Source organism: Oncorhynchus clarkii, chromosome 25 (genome assembly GCF_045791955.1).
Source record: "Oncorhynchus clarkii lewisi isolate Uvic-CL-2024 chromosome 25, UVic_Ocla_1.0, whole genome shotgun sequence".
Taxonomy (NCBI): domain Eukaryota; kingdom Metazoa; phylum Chordata; class Actinopteri; order Salmoniformes; family Salmonidae; genus Oncorhynchus; species Oncorhynchus clarkii.
The window spans coordinates 36,713,934-36,730,462 of record NC_092171.1 but is presented as its reverse complement, the minus strand read 5'-3'; the positions used below and the strand labels follow the sequence as shown (position 1 = coordinate 36,730,462).

Genomic DNA, 16,529 nt, shown 5'->3' with positions numbered 1-16,529 from the left:
CATTTCATTTCAGCCTGCCAATTCCGGTTTCTCGTCACGGATCAGCTTGTGGCGTGGTGCGCATAAACCCACCCAGGCGCTCTCGGGGTACTGCGGCCATGTGCATAGCATATTTGCAATATGTTTCTTTCAGACATTCTTTGTGGGCTGACTGAACATGGAAATTCAACACATTGTATTACATAGGCTATAGAACATGTCTACTATAACGATTTAATGTGTGGTAATGATTAGTTATGAACAGACAATAAATTATTACAAACAATATTTTTTACAAACAATATTGATTGTTCTTGTTGAGAGAAAAAAATAAGTTTATTCTTGTTTATAATGAAATCACAGATGGGCCAAACAAAGTAAAAAATAATATGCATAATTTGACTGAACAATAAACAGAAGGTGATACAAATACTGTTAAGGTGAGGAGAGTGAGGAGACACTGTCACCATAGTTACTGTAGTAGGAAACACGAAAGCTTTATATCTAGCTTTCAACACAGTATTTATCAACTCAGTCACCTTATAACATTCAGGACATATGCATTCAACTACCTCGTACCTCTGCACATTGACTCTGTACAGGTACTCTTTGTATACAGCCTCATTATTTTATTGTGTTGCTATTTCCATTTTTCTTACATTCTAGCTCTGCATTGTTGGTTAAAGGCTTGTAAGTAATCATTTCATTTTAAAGTCTACACCTGTTATATACGGAGCATGTGCCAAATAACATTTTATTTTGTTATAGAGGTGAATGGTCATAAACCAAGTTGCTCAACCAAATGTTGAGCTAGATGGAAAGATGACACCGTCACTAGAGGTCCCATCATTGTGGGTTCATGACATTGATTACAATCTTTCCCGTGTTTCTATTGGCTTCCATGTGTCTGTGAGCATCAGCTACCTGGTCCAGACTGAACATGCTGTCGATTACAGGCCTCAGGCGGCAGGGGGAGCTAGTCGGGTCTGAGAAGTGAGGTAGGGCCCTTTCTGAGAAGGCTCTCACCAGATCTGCTTTATACTGACAAGAGAAAACACAGGACCACACACTTCACATTTAGAAAGTAGTAGCAAAGACAGTGTTCTAGGCTGGGGTAAGGCTAAAGTGTTTAATTGCATGGCATTTGAGTAAGAGGTTCATATCCAACACATATTGAAAGTTTTACTTTGGGCATTATTGCACACAGAACATTTGTGTTGTCGGCGCTGCCTTTCACTGACATATTTTTTACTTTTTAATTTACATTATAACATTAGTTTCTACTGTGGAAATAATTTCCTCTCGTAGGACAAGCAACTGATCAATCAATCAATCATCCATACATCACCTGCAGACTGCGTGACCTGAGGAGACTACAGAGGAGCTGTCCTCGTTTGGACAGCAGCTTGCCCAGTATGTCTCCTGTCACGGTCTTTCCGCCCATGCAGCCATACAGCACCCATCGTCCATCTGTGGCCAGACAGGCCACGTTCCTCTCCCAGTTGGACCCACCAATGCAGTCCAGGATGACGTTTGCTCCTCTGCCTGCACAAAGCTTGTCTGTTTAGTCTAGTTTGATCCCATGGTTTCTCTGGATACATCTCTCTCTGTACGTCTAAGATTTGTATCCACACACAATGATTTGTATGCATGATACAATTATCAAATTAACTCACTCAATGTTGTAAGCAGTTCACAACACCCTAGATTAATTATGTGAAATGGCATTTATGTTCTCAATGATTATGTTGATTAGGTTCTCAATGATTATGTTGATTATGTTGTCAATGATTATGTTGATTAGGTTCTCAATGATTATGTTGATTATGTTGTCAATGATTATGTTGATTATGTTCTCAATGATTATGTTGATTAGGTTCTCAATGATTATGTTGATTATGTTGTCAATGATTATGTTGATTAGGTTCTCAATGATTATGTTGATTATGTTGTCAATGATTATGTTGATTATGTTCTCAATGATTATGTTGATTAGGTTCTCAATGATTATGTTGATTATGTTGTCAATGATTATGTTGATTAGGTTCTCAATGATTATGTTGATTATGTTCTCAATGATTATGTTGATTATGTTGTCAATGATTATGTTGATTAGGTTCTCAATGATTATGTTGATTATGTTGTCAATGATTATGTTGATTATGTTGATTATGTTCTCAATGATTATGTTGATTATGTTGATTATGTTCTCAATGATTATGTTGATTAGGTTCTCAATGATTATGTTGATTATGTTCTCAATGATTATGTTGATTATGTTGTCAATGATTATGTTAATTATGTTCTCAATGATTATGTTGATTATGTTGTCAATGATTATGTTGATTATGTTCTCAATGATTATGTTGATTATGTTCTCAATGATTATGTTGATTATGTTGTCAATGATTATGTTGATTAGGTTGATTATGTTGATTATGTTCTCAATGATTATGTTGATTATGTTGATTATGTTGATTATGTTGTCACCTGATTATTAACTCACCTGCTGTAAAATCACTAACTTTCTCTGCAAAGTCCTCATGTTTGTAGTTGAAACCAGCAGCGGCTCCCAGTGTCTCTGCCATCTGTAGTTTCTCAGAGCTTCCTGCAGTAACTATGGGAATAGCCCCAGCCAATCGGACCAGCTGGACAGCGGCAGTCCCCACCCCACTGGCCCCAGCATGCACCAACACTATCTCTCCTTCCTTCACCTGAGCTACGAAAGAAGAGATTGAACATACATCTATCTACAAGTCTGGGTTTCCTGATCGGTGCTTTGATTAAATGCCTGAATGCAAATATGAAATAGCCTTTCTTGGCTATGTAGGTCTCCTTTGGAAAAGAGGTCTTCTGACCTCAAAAGGACTTTCTGGTTAAATAAAGGTTAAAGTAAAATAAAAATTGCCAGAGGTGTGGACTTGAGTCATATGACTTGGACTCGAGTCACAAATATGATGACTTGCAACTCGACTTTAACTTTAGCACCAATGACTCGTGACTTAACTTGGACTTAAGCCTTATGACTCGACCTGACTTGATACCCTCCCCAAGCCCAAATATAAAAAATGATGCTATTAAAAAAAGTGTGCAGCGCATCAACTCATCAACGGATTACAGTTTGAATTGGACAGCAGCCAATCAAATTGTGCCAGCTGAGAAAAAGTTGTGCGTGGCAGTGCAGAGGAACGTCGGCGGGTGAATTCAGATGGAGCCCTTGGAAAGATGATACACAAAATTATTATTTTCAGATATAAAGACGACGCTGTATCAACAAAAAACGGATTTCAGCTTGCAAAAACATGCAGGAAGAAAATTACAGACGGAGGCGCAACAGTTTCCAACTTTGTTCAACATTTGAAGCTGCACAAAGAACGGTAAGTCGTGGCTAATATAGCCGACAGCTATATATTTGATTACTTTATTGTGTATCATGTAGGCTAACGTAACGTTAAATCAATGAGCCTCCACACAATCAGTCAGTGCGGGAACGTGATCATTGCACCCAAGGTTGAGCTACAACTGGCTAGGCAGTTCGTAGCCTAACTCCTGCCTGATGTTACTGCTGTTCCTAAAACCATTGACATACGTTAGCCTACTGTTACCACACAGAGAGAGAGTGTGTGTGTTAAGGTTGTGCGATTGTGTACAAGCCTACATCGCCCAATTGCGCCCCATAGCGATCCTCGATAGTCGATCACTATTGGGGGGGGGGGGGGGGGGTCTTTCTCATAGCTACCCATGTATTTCCATGAAAATATAACATTTATTTGGAAAGTAATAAATATATAGATATTTTTTAAAGCATTCATGATTTGTGTAAATGTAATATAGTAACTATTACTCTTGTTAAAAATATGAAATGGTATTACATTTGGTCAAGAGCATATTATGACTTGTTTAGGACTCGAAACTCAAAGTTTAGGACTTGAGACTTGACTTGATAGTTGACGGTCCAGAATTGAGATCTGACTCGGACTTGCCTGTCTTGACTTGGGACTTGACTTGAGACTTGATTGCTAAGACTTGAGACTTACTTGTGACTTGTAAAACAATGACTTTGTCCCACCTCTGAATATTGCTATAGAGGCCTACCTACGAAGTGCAGGAGCTGAAATGCAGTGAGCCAGGCCTCAGGTATGGCAGCAGCCTGGTATACAGTGAGATGAGTGGGGATAGACATGAGAAGCTCCTCTGGAACAGCCACATACTCGGCATACCCTCCCCCAGAGAGTAGGGTCATGACCCGGTCCCCTAGCCCCCAGCTCTGCCTAACCCCTGGGCCAACGCTGGCCACCGTACCAGCTGCCTCCAGACCCAGGACCTCACTCTCACCAGGTGGAGCAGGGTACAGTCCTTTCCTCTGTCAAAAACAGAAACAACAACTTTAGTATCTTAGCATAACAAGAGTTAACATAATATTTGCAATCCACTTCAGTGTTCAGTTTGCAATTAAGCCTTCTGAACATTCTCCTCTGTGACTATCCAATAGTTTGCTATAAGTGACGCTATAGGCTTAGAGTGATCCTGTGACTGTCCAATAGGAGGGGAAAGAAGTGACAAAGACTTTGTTGTTGATCATAGAGCCATAGATGAATATGCATATGGTCTATAGGAGTATACCTGCAATGTGTCAGCCCTGTTCAGAGCGGTTGCATGGACTCTGATGAGGACTTCTCCATGTTCAGGTTGAGGTCTGGGGACATTCCTCAACAGCATACTCTCTGGCCCTCCTGGTGTGTCAATACACACTGCCGTCATCATCTGATAACCATTCATAAATAATGAATAAATAATTGTATTTGGCAGACGCCTTCAGGAGACTCAAAGCCACATTACATTGAGAGTACATAAAATTAAGTTCAGGTTCAAATGAATTTTATTCCACAGAGGAATAAAACTCAACCATTCAATAGCGATCCAATTATGGGGCGGCAAGTAGCCTAGTGGTTAGAGCGTTGGACTAGTAACCAAAACGTCGAAAGATTGAATCCCTGAGCTGACAAGGTAAAAACCTGCCATTCTGCCCCTGAACAAAGCAGTTAAGAATTTGTTCTTAACTGACTTGCCAAGTTAAATAAAGGTTACATTATTATTTTTTTAATACATGACGACAAAGCTTTGCTCTACGTGTGTTGTATGACAAGCCAATTTCAGCATACTTCTGCATCTGACTATATCTGTTCCTTTGGGGAAATATTGCATAAAAACGTAATAAAGACTTTATTAATAAGGTACTTGCATCGTTTTCTGATGGTCTCTGATGTTGTGACATGTCTTCAAGAACCTTGAATGAAAAAATAAGTTCGGAACTGATTTACAAACAAAACATCTGTAGCCCGTTGATACAATAAATGCGTTGAAGACAGGCCTACTTGCGCAAAGTTTACGCAGTGTTGATTGAGGTAGTGCAACAATGTAGCCATTGACAACGTAGTGAAATCGCCAATGTAGCTTTTATGACAGATATTTTGTTGCGAGTATTGGCTACATTGTTTACACGTCCTATCACCTCGTTATGTTGGGCAGAAAGTTGTCAGAACTACCGAACATCTCTCGAGCTCATTCTGCCACACAACAGCAGAGGGCAATGAATTTACTGGATTACAAAAATCTGTTATGTAAACTAAGAAAAATGAACATTGCACAACAAGAGGTGCTGCAAATAAAGCATTATAATAATCTTGAAAGCTTGTTTTTAGGCTACTTACCAAAAGAGCTCAACAATTCCCAGAGAATATGTGCTTGCAGTGGGTTTATGAGTTGCCTGATTGTAATTCCTCCTACAGGCTGCCCCCCACTTCATATTTGTAGTGAGGGAACAAGAGCAAGCAAAAGAATTACCTTTCAAAACGGTTTGCAATTAAACATGAACCAAAGATTATAGGCTACACTCTGAAATACGCCAATTTATTTTGACAGCCAGCAGACGAATAACCATGTAAGGACTGGGTTATTACACAACACTGTGATAATCCTCAAACCATAATTAGAGAAGAACAGTAACACACTCATTCAATTCCCTACCACCCCTGGGAGAAATACAATAACCCTACAACAATGCTTGCTCAGATGTCATAGCAGCCAACACTCCCCTGTGGAGCCTATCCAGAGTAGCCTACTGATCTGCTCACATCCACACCTCAAAAAGGTAACAGAGCAACATCGTGGGAAAACTGTAGACACACGCTTGTGATACAGGTCGTCGTTCATTGACCAGGTAAGACAATTTGATGAAACCTTGATTTGCAAGTGAAACTTCACGGATATATTGAATAAGAATATATTTAGTTGTGGTAATGTTTGGTGAGTATTGTTAATGTGATGAAAACAGGAACAAATAGAGAAGTCAAAAACAAATATTCCTTTTATTCCCAAGCACCATGATAAGGCATGATCTGGATATGACCGAGGTGGTCAACCGCAAGAGACCAAAGTCTGTTCTGGATGTGAGGTTTCTGAATCACCAGGAGGACATTATTCTTCAACACAAACTGACCCTGTTGGACATGAGGCACAGGTACACCCTCAGAGTTCTGTGTCAGGATAGAATCTCACTGATGAAGGAACACAGGAAACTACTACTTCTCAAAGTCTGTGAACCTTGTGCCACTATCAACAAAACCATGAAAGAGATATCCGAAACTAAAAAGGCAAGGATGGATCGTGCCATCTCTGCCTCTGACAACAGACGATTGAACTCCAGTAAATCCCTTTCCATCGACAGAGGGAAACAAGTCTCATGTTGGCAGACATCAAACAGTAATGTCATTGTAGAGAAACCTAGAATGGTTGGGGTTGAGGCTAGAGGAACATCAATGCTGAGCTTGAGGAGATCTCAGTCAGCACAGCCCAAAACTGTACACACTGTCAATCACAGAGAGACAGAGACAGGACACTCTGCCAAGCACAGAGCGACACAAGCAAGGGCAGGACACTCTGCCAAGCACAGAGCGACAGAGACAGGACACTCTGCCAAGCACAGAGCGACACAAGCAAGGGCAGGACACTCTGCCAAGCACAGAGAGACACAAGCAAGGGAAGGGCACTCTGCCAAACACAGAGAGACAGAGGCACGACACTCTGCCAAACACAGAGAAACAGAGGCACGACACTCTGCCAAACACAGAGAAACAGAGGCAGGACACTCTGCCAAACACAGAGAAACAGAGGTAGGACACTCTGCCAAACACAGAGAAACAGAGGCAGGACACTCTGCCAAACACAGAGAAACAGAGGTAGGACACTCTGCCGAACACAGAGAAACAGAGGTAGGACACTCTGCCGAACACAGAGAAACAGAGGTAGGACATTCTGCCAAACACAGAGAAACAGAGGCAGGACACTCTGCCAAACACAGAGAAACAGAGGTAGGACACTCTGCCAAACACAGAGACACAGAGGCAGGACACTCTGCCAAACACAGAGAAACAGAGGCAGGACACTCTGCCAAACACAGAGAAACAGAGGCAGGACACTCTGCCAAACACAGAGAAACAGTGGCAGGTGCAGGTGTGTTTTCTATCATGCAGCTGAGGCAAATCTCCACTATCGACTGTATCTCAGAAAAGGAGCTGGCCAGCCAACAGCAACATGCTAGAGGAGAGAAGGAGAGACTCAAACAATGTCAGCAGGATATGCTAAGCCAGAAAATAATCAACTTTCTGAAAAAACTTGACAACACTTGTAATGAGCAGATAGAAACATGACAGAGGTACTGCTTCCACCAGTCAGATGATAACACGTTATTCCACTCCTCTTTGAGAAACCTGATCTTCATATTGTGTTTCATGTAGACTATTTTGTTTCCTAGTAACCTTTGTGAAGTAATCATCCACTTTTGAAAGACTGTAAATGCAGACCATCAGGTTTCCTCTGTGAGGTAAATCTCTGGTAGCTTAGTGGAATAGTGCCACTGCTTTTAGTTAACTGATGCAGTCAAATAAATCAAGACAACACCAATTTAGCTTCGCAAAACCTACTGTATTGTTGTCATTATATTGCAAACGGGGTTGTCAAACTTCAGTAAAACGGGCATTTTACCTTTTTATTAACAAAAATATATACATGTGCAAGCAATGTTGAATAAAAGCGAAAGGGAATAACAAGTACATGAACTCAAAAAGATATACACTGAGTGGACAAAACATTAGGAACACCTGCTCTTTCCACGACACAGACTGACCAGGTGAATAAAAGCGAAAGGGAATAACAAGTACATGAACTCAAAAAGATATACACTGAGTGGACAAAACATTAGGAACACCTGCTCTTTCCACGACACAGACTGACCAGGTGAATAAAAGCGAAAGGGAATAACAAGTACATGAACTCAAAAAGATATACACTGAGTGGACAAAACATTAGGAACACCTGCTCTTTCCACGACACAGACTGACCAGGTGAATAAAAGCGAAAGGGAATAACAAGTACATGAACTCAAAAAGATATACACTGAGTGGACAAAACATTAGGAACACCTGCTCTTTCCACGACACAGACTGACCAGGTGAATAAAAGTGAAAGGGAATAACAAGTACATGAACTCAAAAAGATATACACTGAGTGGACAAAACATTAGGAACACCTGCTCTTTCCACGACACAGACTGACCAGGTGAATAAAAGTGAAAGGGAATAACAAGTACATGAACTCAAAAAGATATACACTGAGTGGACAAAACATTAGGAACACCTGCTCTTTCCACGACACAGACTGACCAGGTGAATAAAAGCGAAAGGGAATAACAAGTACATGAACTCAAAAAGATATACACTGAGTGGACAAAACATTAGGAACACCTGCTCTTTCCACGACACAGACTGACCAGGTGAATAAAAGTGAAAGACATGATCCCTTATCGATGTCACTTGTTAAACCCACTTCAATCAGTGTAGATGAAGGGGAGGAGACAGGTGAAAGAAGGATGTTTAAGCCTTGAGACAACTGAGACATGGATTGTGTATGTGTGCCATTCAGAGGTTGAATGTACAAGACAAAAGATTTAAGTGTCTTTGAACGGGGTATGGTAGTAGGTGCCAGGCGCACCAGTCTACCACCCAAAGTAGATCCAGCCAAATTGACACAACTGTGGAAAGCACTGGAGTCAACATGGACCAGCATCCCTGTGGAACACTTTCGACTCCTTGCCCCGACAAATTGAGGCTGTTCTGAGGGCAAAAGGGGGCGTGCAACTCAATATTACTTCCTAATGTTCCGTATACTCATAACAGACAACTAATAGATCGTGAGGGCCAATGAAATGAGTATAAAATGACATGTTAAATAAATGAAATACATTGACATAAACAACTGTTCAGTCTTGAGCGTATTTACAGCATACTGTGATCAGACTAAGCGATACTGCCAGTCTTCTTCATGGTCACCAATGCTGTGTGTAATGGAGTCTCCAGGAGTAGGGCTTGGTTCTTCTTCCATTGTGGAGAACTCACCAGCGCAGTGTCTAAACACAGACAAAAACACACATTAAGGAAGAAACTGACTTGTGCATGGATACAAATAACATCCTCAATATAAATACACACACACACACACACACACACACACACACACACACAGGTCGACCGATTATGATTTTTCAACGCCGATACCGATTATTGGAGGGCCAAAAAAATTTATTTGTAATAATGACAATTACAACAATACTGAATGAACACTTATTTTAACTTAATATAAATACATCAATAAAATAAATTTAGCCTCAAGTAGATAATGAAACATGTTCAATTTGGTTTAAATATTGCAAAAACAAAGTGTTGGAGAAGAACGTAAAAGTGCAATATGTGCCATGTAAAAAAGCTAACGTTTCAGTTCCTTGCTCAGAACATGAGAACATATGAAAGCTGGTGGTTCCTTTTAATATGAGTCTTCAATATTCCCAGGTAAGAAGTTTTAGGTTGTAGTTATTATAGGACTATTTCCCTCTATACCATTTGTATTTCATTAACCTTGGACTATTGGATGTTCTTATAGGCACTTTAGTATTGCCAGTGTAACAGTATAGCTTCCGTCCCTCTCCTCGCCCCTACCTGGGCTCGAACCAGGAACACATCGACAACAGCCACACTCGAAGCAGCGTTACCCATCCAAGCCTCAGAGCGAGTGACGTTTGAAACGCTATTAGCGCGCACCCCACTAACTAGCTAGCCATTTCACATTGGTTACACCAGCCATTAGGCTGATAGGCTTGAAGTCATAAACAGCGCTGTGCTTGCGAAGAGCTGCTGGCAAAACGCACAAAAGTGCTGTTTGAATGAATGCTTACGAGCCTGCTGCTGCCTACCATCGCTCAGTCAGACTGCTCTATCAAATCATAGACTTAATTATAGCATAATAACACACAGAAATACGAGCCTATCATTTAGAAAAAAACAAAACGTTTATTATTTCAGTGAAATACGGAACCGTTCAGTATTTTATCTAACGGGTGGCATCCATAAGTCTAAATATTCTTGTTACATTGTACAACCTTCAATGTTATGTCATAATTATGTAAAATTCTGGCAAATTAGTTCACAATGAGCCAGACTGCCCAAACTGTTGCATATACCCTGACAATGCAATGAACGCAAGAGAAGTGACACAATTTCACCTGGTTAATATTGCCTGCCAACCTGGATTTCTTTTAGCTAAATATGCAGGTTTAAAAATATATACTTCTGTGAATTGATTTTAAGAAAGGCATTGGTATTTATGGTTAGATACAGTCGTGGAACGATTGTGCTTTTTTCGCAAATGCGCTTTTGTTAAATCATCCCCCAGTGTGGCATCGATTATATGCAACGCAGGACACGCTAGATAAACTAGTAATATCATCAATCATGTGTAGTTATAACTAGTGATTATGAATGATTGATTGTTTTTTATAAGATAAGTTTAATGCTAGCTAGCAACTTACCTTGGCTTACTGCATTAACAGGCAGGCTCCTCGTGGAGTGCAATGTAATCAGGTGGTTAGAGCGTTGGACTAGTTAACCGTAAGGATGCAAGATTGAATCCCAGAGCTGACAAGGTAAAAATCTGTCGTTCTGCCCCTGAACAAGGCAGTTACCCCACCGTTCCTAGGCCGTCATTGAAAATAAGAATGTGTTCTTAACTGACTTGCCTAGTTAAATAAAGATTAAATAAAGCTGTAAAAAAATAAAAATCTGCTTACAAAAATACAGATTGTTATGAAAACTTGAAAATCGGCCCTAATTAAATCGTCCATTCCGATTAAATCGGTCGACCTCTAGTATAAATACTCAGCAAAGAAGAAGTCCCTGCTCCAAAACCGCCATAAAAAAGCCAGACTACGGTTTGCAACTGCACATGGGGACAAAGAGCGTACCCTTCGGGGTGCGTTGCATTGCTGCAGGAGGTACTGGTGCACTTCACAAAATAGATGGCCTCATGAGGGCGGAAAGTTATGTGCATATATTGAAGCAACATCTCAAGACATCCGTCAGGAAGTTAAAGCTTGGTCGCAAATGGGTCTTCAAAATGGACAATGACCCCAAGTATACTTCCAAACTTGTGGCAAAATGATTTAAGGACAACAAAGTCAAGGTATTGGAGTGGCCATCACAAAGCCCTGACCTCAATCCTGTAGAAAATGTGTGGGCAGAACTGAAAAAGCGTGTGCGAGCAAGGAGGCCTTACAAACCTGACTCAGTTATACCAGCTCTGTCAAGAGGATTAGGCCAAAATTCACCCAACTTATTGTGGGAAGCTTGTGGAAGGCTACCCGAAACATTTGACCCAAGTTAAACAATTTAAAGGCAATGCTACCAAAAACTAATTGAGTGTATGGAAAATTCTGACCCACTGGGAATGTGATGAAAGAAATAAAAGCTTAAATAAATCACTCTACTATTATTCAAACATTTCACATTCTTAAAATAAGTGGTGATCCTAACTGACCTAAGACAGGGAATTTTTACTAGGATTAAATGTCAGGAATTGTCAAAAACTGAGTTTAAATGTGTTTGGCTAAGGTGTAAGTAAACTTCCGACTTCAACTGTATATCTCACTCTCTCTCACACACACTCACACGAAAGTATTCACACCCCTTGAGTTTTGTTACTAGCCTACACCCAATACTTCATAATATCAAAGTGAAATTATGTTTTTCAAAATGTTTACAAACTATTTAAAAATAAAAAGCTGAAATGTCAATAAGCATTCAACCCATTTGTTATGGCAAACTTAAATTAGTTTGTGCTTAAAAAGTCACATAATATGCTCCCTGGACTACCTCATCTTTGTACCCCCACACATAGAAATAATTGTAAGGTCCCTCAGTCGAGCAGCGAATGTCAAAACCCAGATTTAACCACAAAGACCAGGGAGGTTTTCCAATGCCTCGCAAAGAAGGATTGGTAGATGAGTAAAAAAAAAAAAATCAAAAGCTGAAATTGAATATCCCTTTGAGCATGGTGAAGGTATTAATTACACTTTAGATGGTATATCAATTAACATAGTCACTACAAAAATACAGGCGTCCTTCCTAACTCAGCTGCCGGAGAGGAAGGAAACCGCTCAGGGATTTCACCATGAGGTCAACGATGACTTTAAAACAGTTAGAGTTTAATGGCTGTGATAGGAGAAAACTGTGGATGGATCAACATTGTAGTTAATCCACAATACTAACCTAATTGAAAGAAAGGAAAAGAAGGATCCTGTACAGAATACAAATATTTCAAAACATGCATCCTGTTCGCAACAAGGCACTAAACTAATACTGCAAAAAAATTGGCAAAGCAATGAACCCTTTGTCCTGAATATAAAGTGTTATGTTTGGGGGAAATCCAATAGAACGCAGAGTATAACTCCATATTTTCAAGCATAGTGGTGGCTGGATCATGCTATGGGTATGCTTGTAATCGTTAAGGACTGGTGAGTTTTTCAGGATAAAAAATAAACATTATGGCGCTAAGTACAGGCTAAATCCTAGAGGAAAACCTGGTTCAGTCTGCTTTCCACCAGACACTGGGAAATGAATTACCCTTTCAGCAGGACAATAACAAAACACAAGGCCAAATCTACACGGGAGTTGCTTGTCATGAAGATAGTGAATGTTCCCGAGTGGCCGAGTTACAGTTTTGACTTAAATATACTTGAAAATCTATGGCAAGACCTGAAAAGGGCTGTCTAACAATGATCAACAACCAACATGACAGAGCTTGAAGAATAATGGAGAACATTGTCATAATGGCGTGTGTATATGGGAGAGATTTTTAACAACTCATTTCATTTTGAATTCAGGCTAGAACAGAACAAAATGTAGAATAAGTCAAGGGGTATGAATACTTTCTGAAGACGCTGTAAATATATTTTTTACATCCTTTAAAACAGCCATAGATTAGAACACATAAGTATTGCTCGGTACGCTCCGGTACGCTCAAAGGTTAATATTATCGACACTCCGGTCACTTCAAGGTTAAAGTTGCACTATGCAGAAATCGCTCCGCCATTTCCTGGTTGCAAAAATTCTAAATATATATTGCAGCTTTAATATTATCAACGCTCCGGTACACTCATTTACACTGAAAGGTTCATATTATGTATCCAGTTGGTGTTTATGAGTTGTACCTTCAGACTCTATGTTGACCCGGGTGGGCAGGCGCTGCGTGTGGTCAGCATACTGCAGGGTACACAGTGTAGCCTCGGCCTTCTCTCCTGGTATAGTGAACATCAGCACCAGTATAGTACAGAGAGCATTACTTTCCACCACCTGAACAGAGCTATGGATCTCCTGGAAGCAGACAGAGAACAGGGCAGAAGACCGGTCTAGACATTTTGTCTATAGTAGGAGCCTTCAGAGCAAACATAACGTAGTCATCTAACATACTGTGTACAGCTATCACAACAAAGGTTCCTGGTACTATGTTCTCACACCTCTCTTTAGTTTGAGCAGACAATAACAGTGTATTTTTAGATCTGCATAAGATGCATAATATATGAAAATGTATTAATATTCCATTTCAGATATCAATGTGGATGACTGGTACACTAATATGCTGGTACCTTGGTGAGGTGTAGCTGCTGCTTGCGGCCAGCGTAGGCATTGAGGTACTGGCTGAGGGTGTCCAGGAAATCCCTGATGTCTGTCTGCATGTTGCCCTGCGTAACAAGCCTCTCCAAGGGGATGAACGGAGGGATGTTATGCCGGTAGATCCTCAGGTCAGACCCCAGATCTATCTCCAGGTTATATGTCTCAAGGTAGACGCCTTCGTACGCAGTGGCCAACGAGATACACACCCCTTTACCTTTACGAGTCTGGAGGACATCATACCCACCTGAGAAAGACAACGAAGGGGAAAGAGGCGTGGATGGATGGTTGGTGATATTGTCTAAAGAGTTGCTATACCACACACAGAGAGACAGAGACCGTTGATCATATTTGGGTTATAAGTACCTACCTATAAGATGGTGAGCATGAAGCAGGTCCTTCAGTTGTGTGTGTCTGGCCATCATCAGCAGAAGTTGTGAGTTATCTGAGCCATCTTCCAGGTTATCAACATCCTCATTCCTCTCATATGGAAAACCTGTTCGGTCCAGTAGAGTTCTCATCTTCTGGAGAGACTAGACAGGAATACATCATGTTGAACTACTGTAAGCTCTGAGCAGCAGCCTACGACCACACATTAACTTCTCAGATTCACCTGCAACCTGTGTTAACTGTTTGATACCATTTAAAACCAAGGTTATGTACATTTGTAAACATTCTATAACAACACCTCCACCTATTAGTAAGCATCCATTAATTTAGATAATAAATGATAGCTACTGCCAGGTAATGTGACATAAGTGATCTCAGAAATGATCTAGCTGGTTTACCGTGTTTGCCTTTATTTCAGCTTTTAACTGGTCTCTTTTACTGAGGAGTGCCTGTAGGTTTGCATTCAGCTCTTCCTGGCGACCTCTCTGCCGAAGTTCCTGCTGCTTTAATTCCAAGTTGTTCGCCTCCATTTCCAACATGTTCAAGTGCCCCAAAACACCTGGGGATATATTTGTTTTTAAAAGTTAGATAATACATTATAACCAACCAGCATTGTAAATTACACACATTTAAGACCAATCTACTCAAACATGACATTTGTACAAACTCTTGGTAATGCAAAAACAGTTATAACGTTATTTGATGTTACATTTTCTCGCTTCTTCCATTGTGTCCTCCGTGTGAGCTAGCTAACTTTAGCTAGCTAGTGTAGTTTTGAAAGTTGACAGCAAAGATTGAACAATGTTTGATACGCGTATGTGAATGCCAAAATAAAACGAATGACGCTTGCATGGAGTTATTAAGTAAATTAGAGATATCTAGTAACTCTTAATAACATATGCACATTAGGTCACTTCAATTTGGCGGCTAGATTTCCAACCCGGAAGAAAATCAAAACAAACTGTCGGTCTGTCTTCTTTTTTTATTTTTATTTCTTTTTTTCCTTCTTTTTTGGCCGGGGTAGGCTGTCATTGTAAATAAGGATTTGTTCTTAACTGACTTGCCTAGTTAAATAAAGGTTATATTTAAATAATAATAATAATAATAATAATTCTTCTTCTTCTTCTTCTTCTTCTTCTTCTTCTTCTTCTTCGGGATTGGGTTGGGGGATCCATCCAACTTTTAAACTGTACACCGCCACCTACTGTACTGGAGTGTGAGTCCAGTCACAGCCTATATACAGTACACTAAATTATCTTCATTAGTCCTGTCCCTATTACAGAGTGAAATAGAGACCAACCCGACCAGCCTCTCTAACCCGTTCACACAATCTCTCCATATCTACATCATACAGGGCTCCCAAGTGGCACAGGGGGCTAAGGCACTGCATCTCAGTGCTAGAGGCATCACTACAGACCCGGGTTCGATTCCAGGCTGTGTCACAAATGTCTGTGATTGAGAGTCCCATAAGGTCGGCACACAATTGACCAAGTGTCGTCTGGTTTAGGGTTTAACCCAAAATAAGACTTTGTTCTGATCTGACTTGCCTAGTTAAATGAAGGTTAAATAAAAATACAGTTAACAAAATATCAACACTGTTTCCTTCACTAAACACACAGACCTGTTTCATGTCTTCACAATGTACTCTACTCCACATCTTTTCCTTTACAATAAAGCGATATGATTGTATGTATCTTTGGTTGACAGTCATCCTCCATGTGGATGGAGGATGTAAGAGGAATCATGGAACAGAACAGGAATGTTGAGACAGGAACACAGAAAGGTGGATTTCTGAGGAGGAATGGAAGTGGAAAAAGAGGAAGAGGAGGTTGAAGAGAATGATGAAAGGAGAGGTTGGATTTGAATCTGAGGAAGATGACCAAAAAAATGGAGACGGGGTGTTGAAGAAGAATGTTGTCAAGTGCAAACAGTGAGCTGTCCTCCAGACAGAGTTCTGGAGGGATGTGAATGAGGGCGAGTTAAGTGTCATGGAAGGTGTGGTGAAGAGCTTGAAACCCGAGCTTGGAGTCTTTGGACATGATAAAGAAGAATTTGGACCAGTAGGAGCGACATTTTTCCCCGGAGAAGGTGGACTCTCCTTATGAC

The 16,529-nt window shown here is 40.4% G+C and overlaps 2 protein-coding genes across 4 annotated transcripts; both read right to left on the bottom strand.

Moving 5' to 3' along the window:
* Positions 1-296: 296 nt before the first annotated feature.
* On the bottom strand, positions 297-5,758 carry LOC139384047 (tumor protein p53 inducible protein 3). 3 transcript variants are annotated; one of them, XM_071128681.1, is made up of 7 exons: positions 5,691-5,758; positions 5,222-5,266; positions 4,603-4,712; positions 4,075-4,342; positions 2,486-2,698; positions 1,328-1,524; positions 297-1,020 (listed from the first exon to the last, which is right to left on the bottom strand). In XM_071128681.1, the coding sequence occupies exons 3-7, from the start codon at positions 4,696-4,698 to the stop codon at positions 826-828; spliced, it is 969 nt and encodes a 322-aa protein (XP_070984782.1). In that variant the 5' UTR covers positions 4,699-4,712; positions 5,222-5,266; positions 5,691-5,758; the 3' UTR covers positions 297-825. The 3 variants fall into 3 exon arrangements, with proteins under 3 accessions (XP_070984782.1, XP_070984781.1, XP_070984780.1); XM_071128680.1 differs by having other exon boundaries at positions 4,603-4,743; positions 5,691-5,754; XM_071128679.1 differs by lacking the exon at positions 5,691-5,758 and adding an exon at positions 5,492-5,548 and having other exon boundaries at positions 4,603-4,743.
* Positions 5,759-8,780: 3,022 nt separating this feature from the next.
* Positions 8,781-15,596, bottom strand: LOC139383760 (centromere protein O). The gene is made up of 6 exons (XM_071128322.1): positions 15,133-15,596; positions 14,822-14,982; positions 14,404-14,566; positions 14,009-14,280; positions 13,574-13,736; positions 8,781-9,442 (listed from the first exon to the last, which is right to left on the bottom strand). The coding sequence occupies exons 1-6, from the start codon at positions 15,149-15,151 to the stop codon at positions 9,333-9,335; spliced, it is 888 nt and encodes a 295-aa protein (XP_070984423.1). The 5' UTR covers positions 15,152-15,596; the 3' UTR covers positions 8,781-9,332.
* Positions 15,597-16,529: the final 933 nt, after the last annotated feature.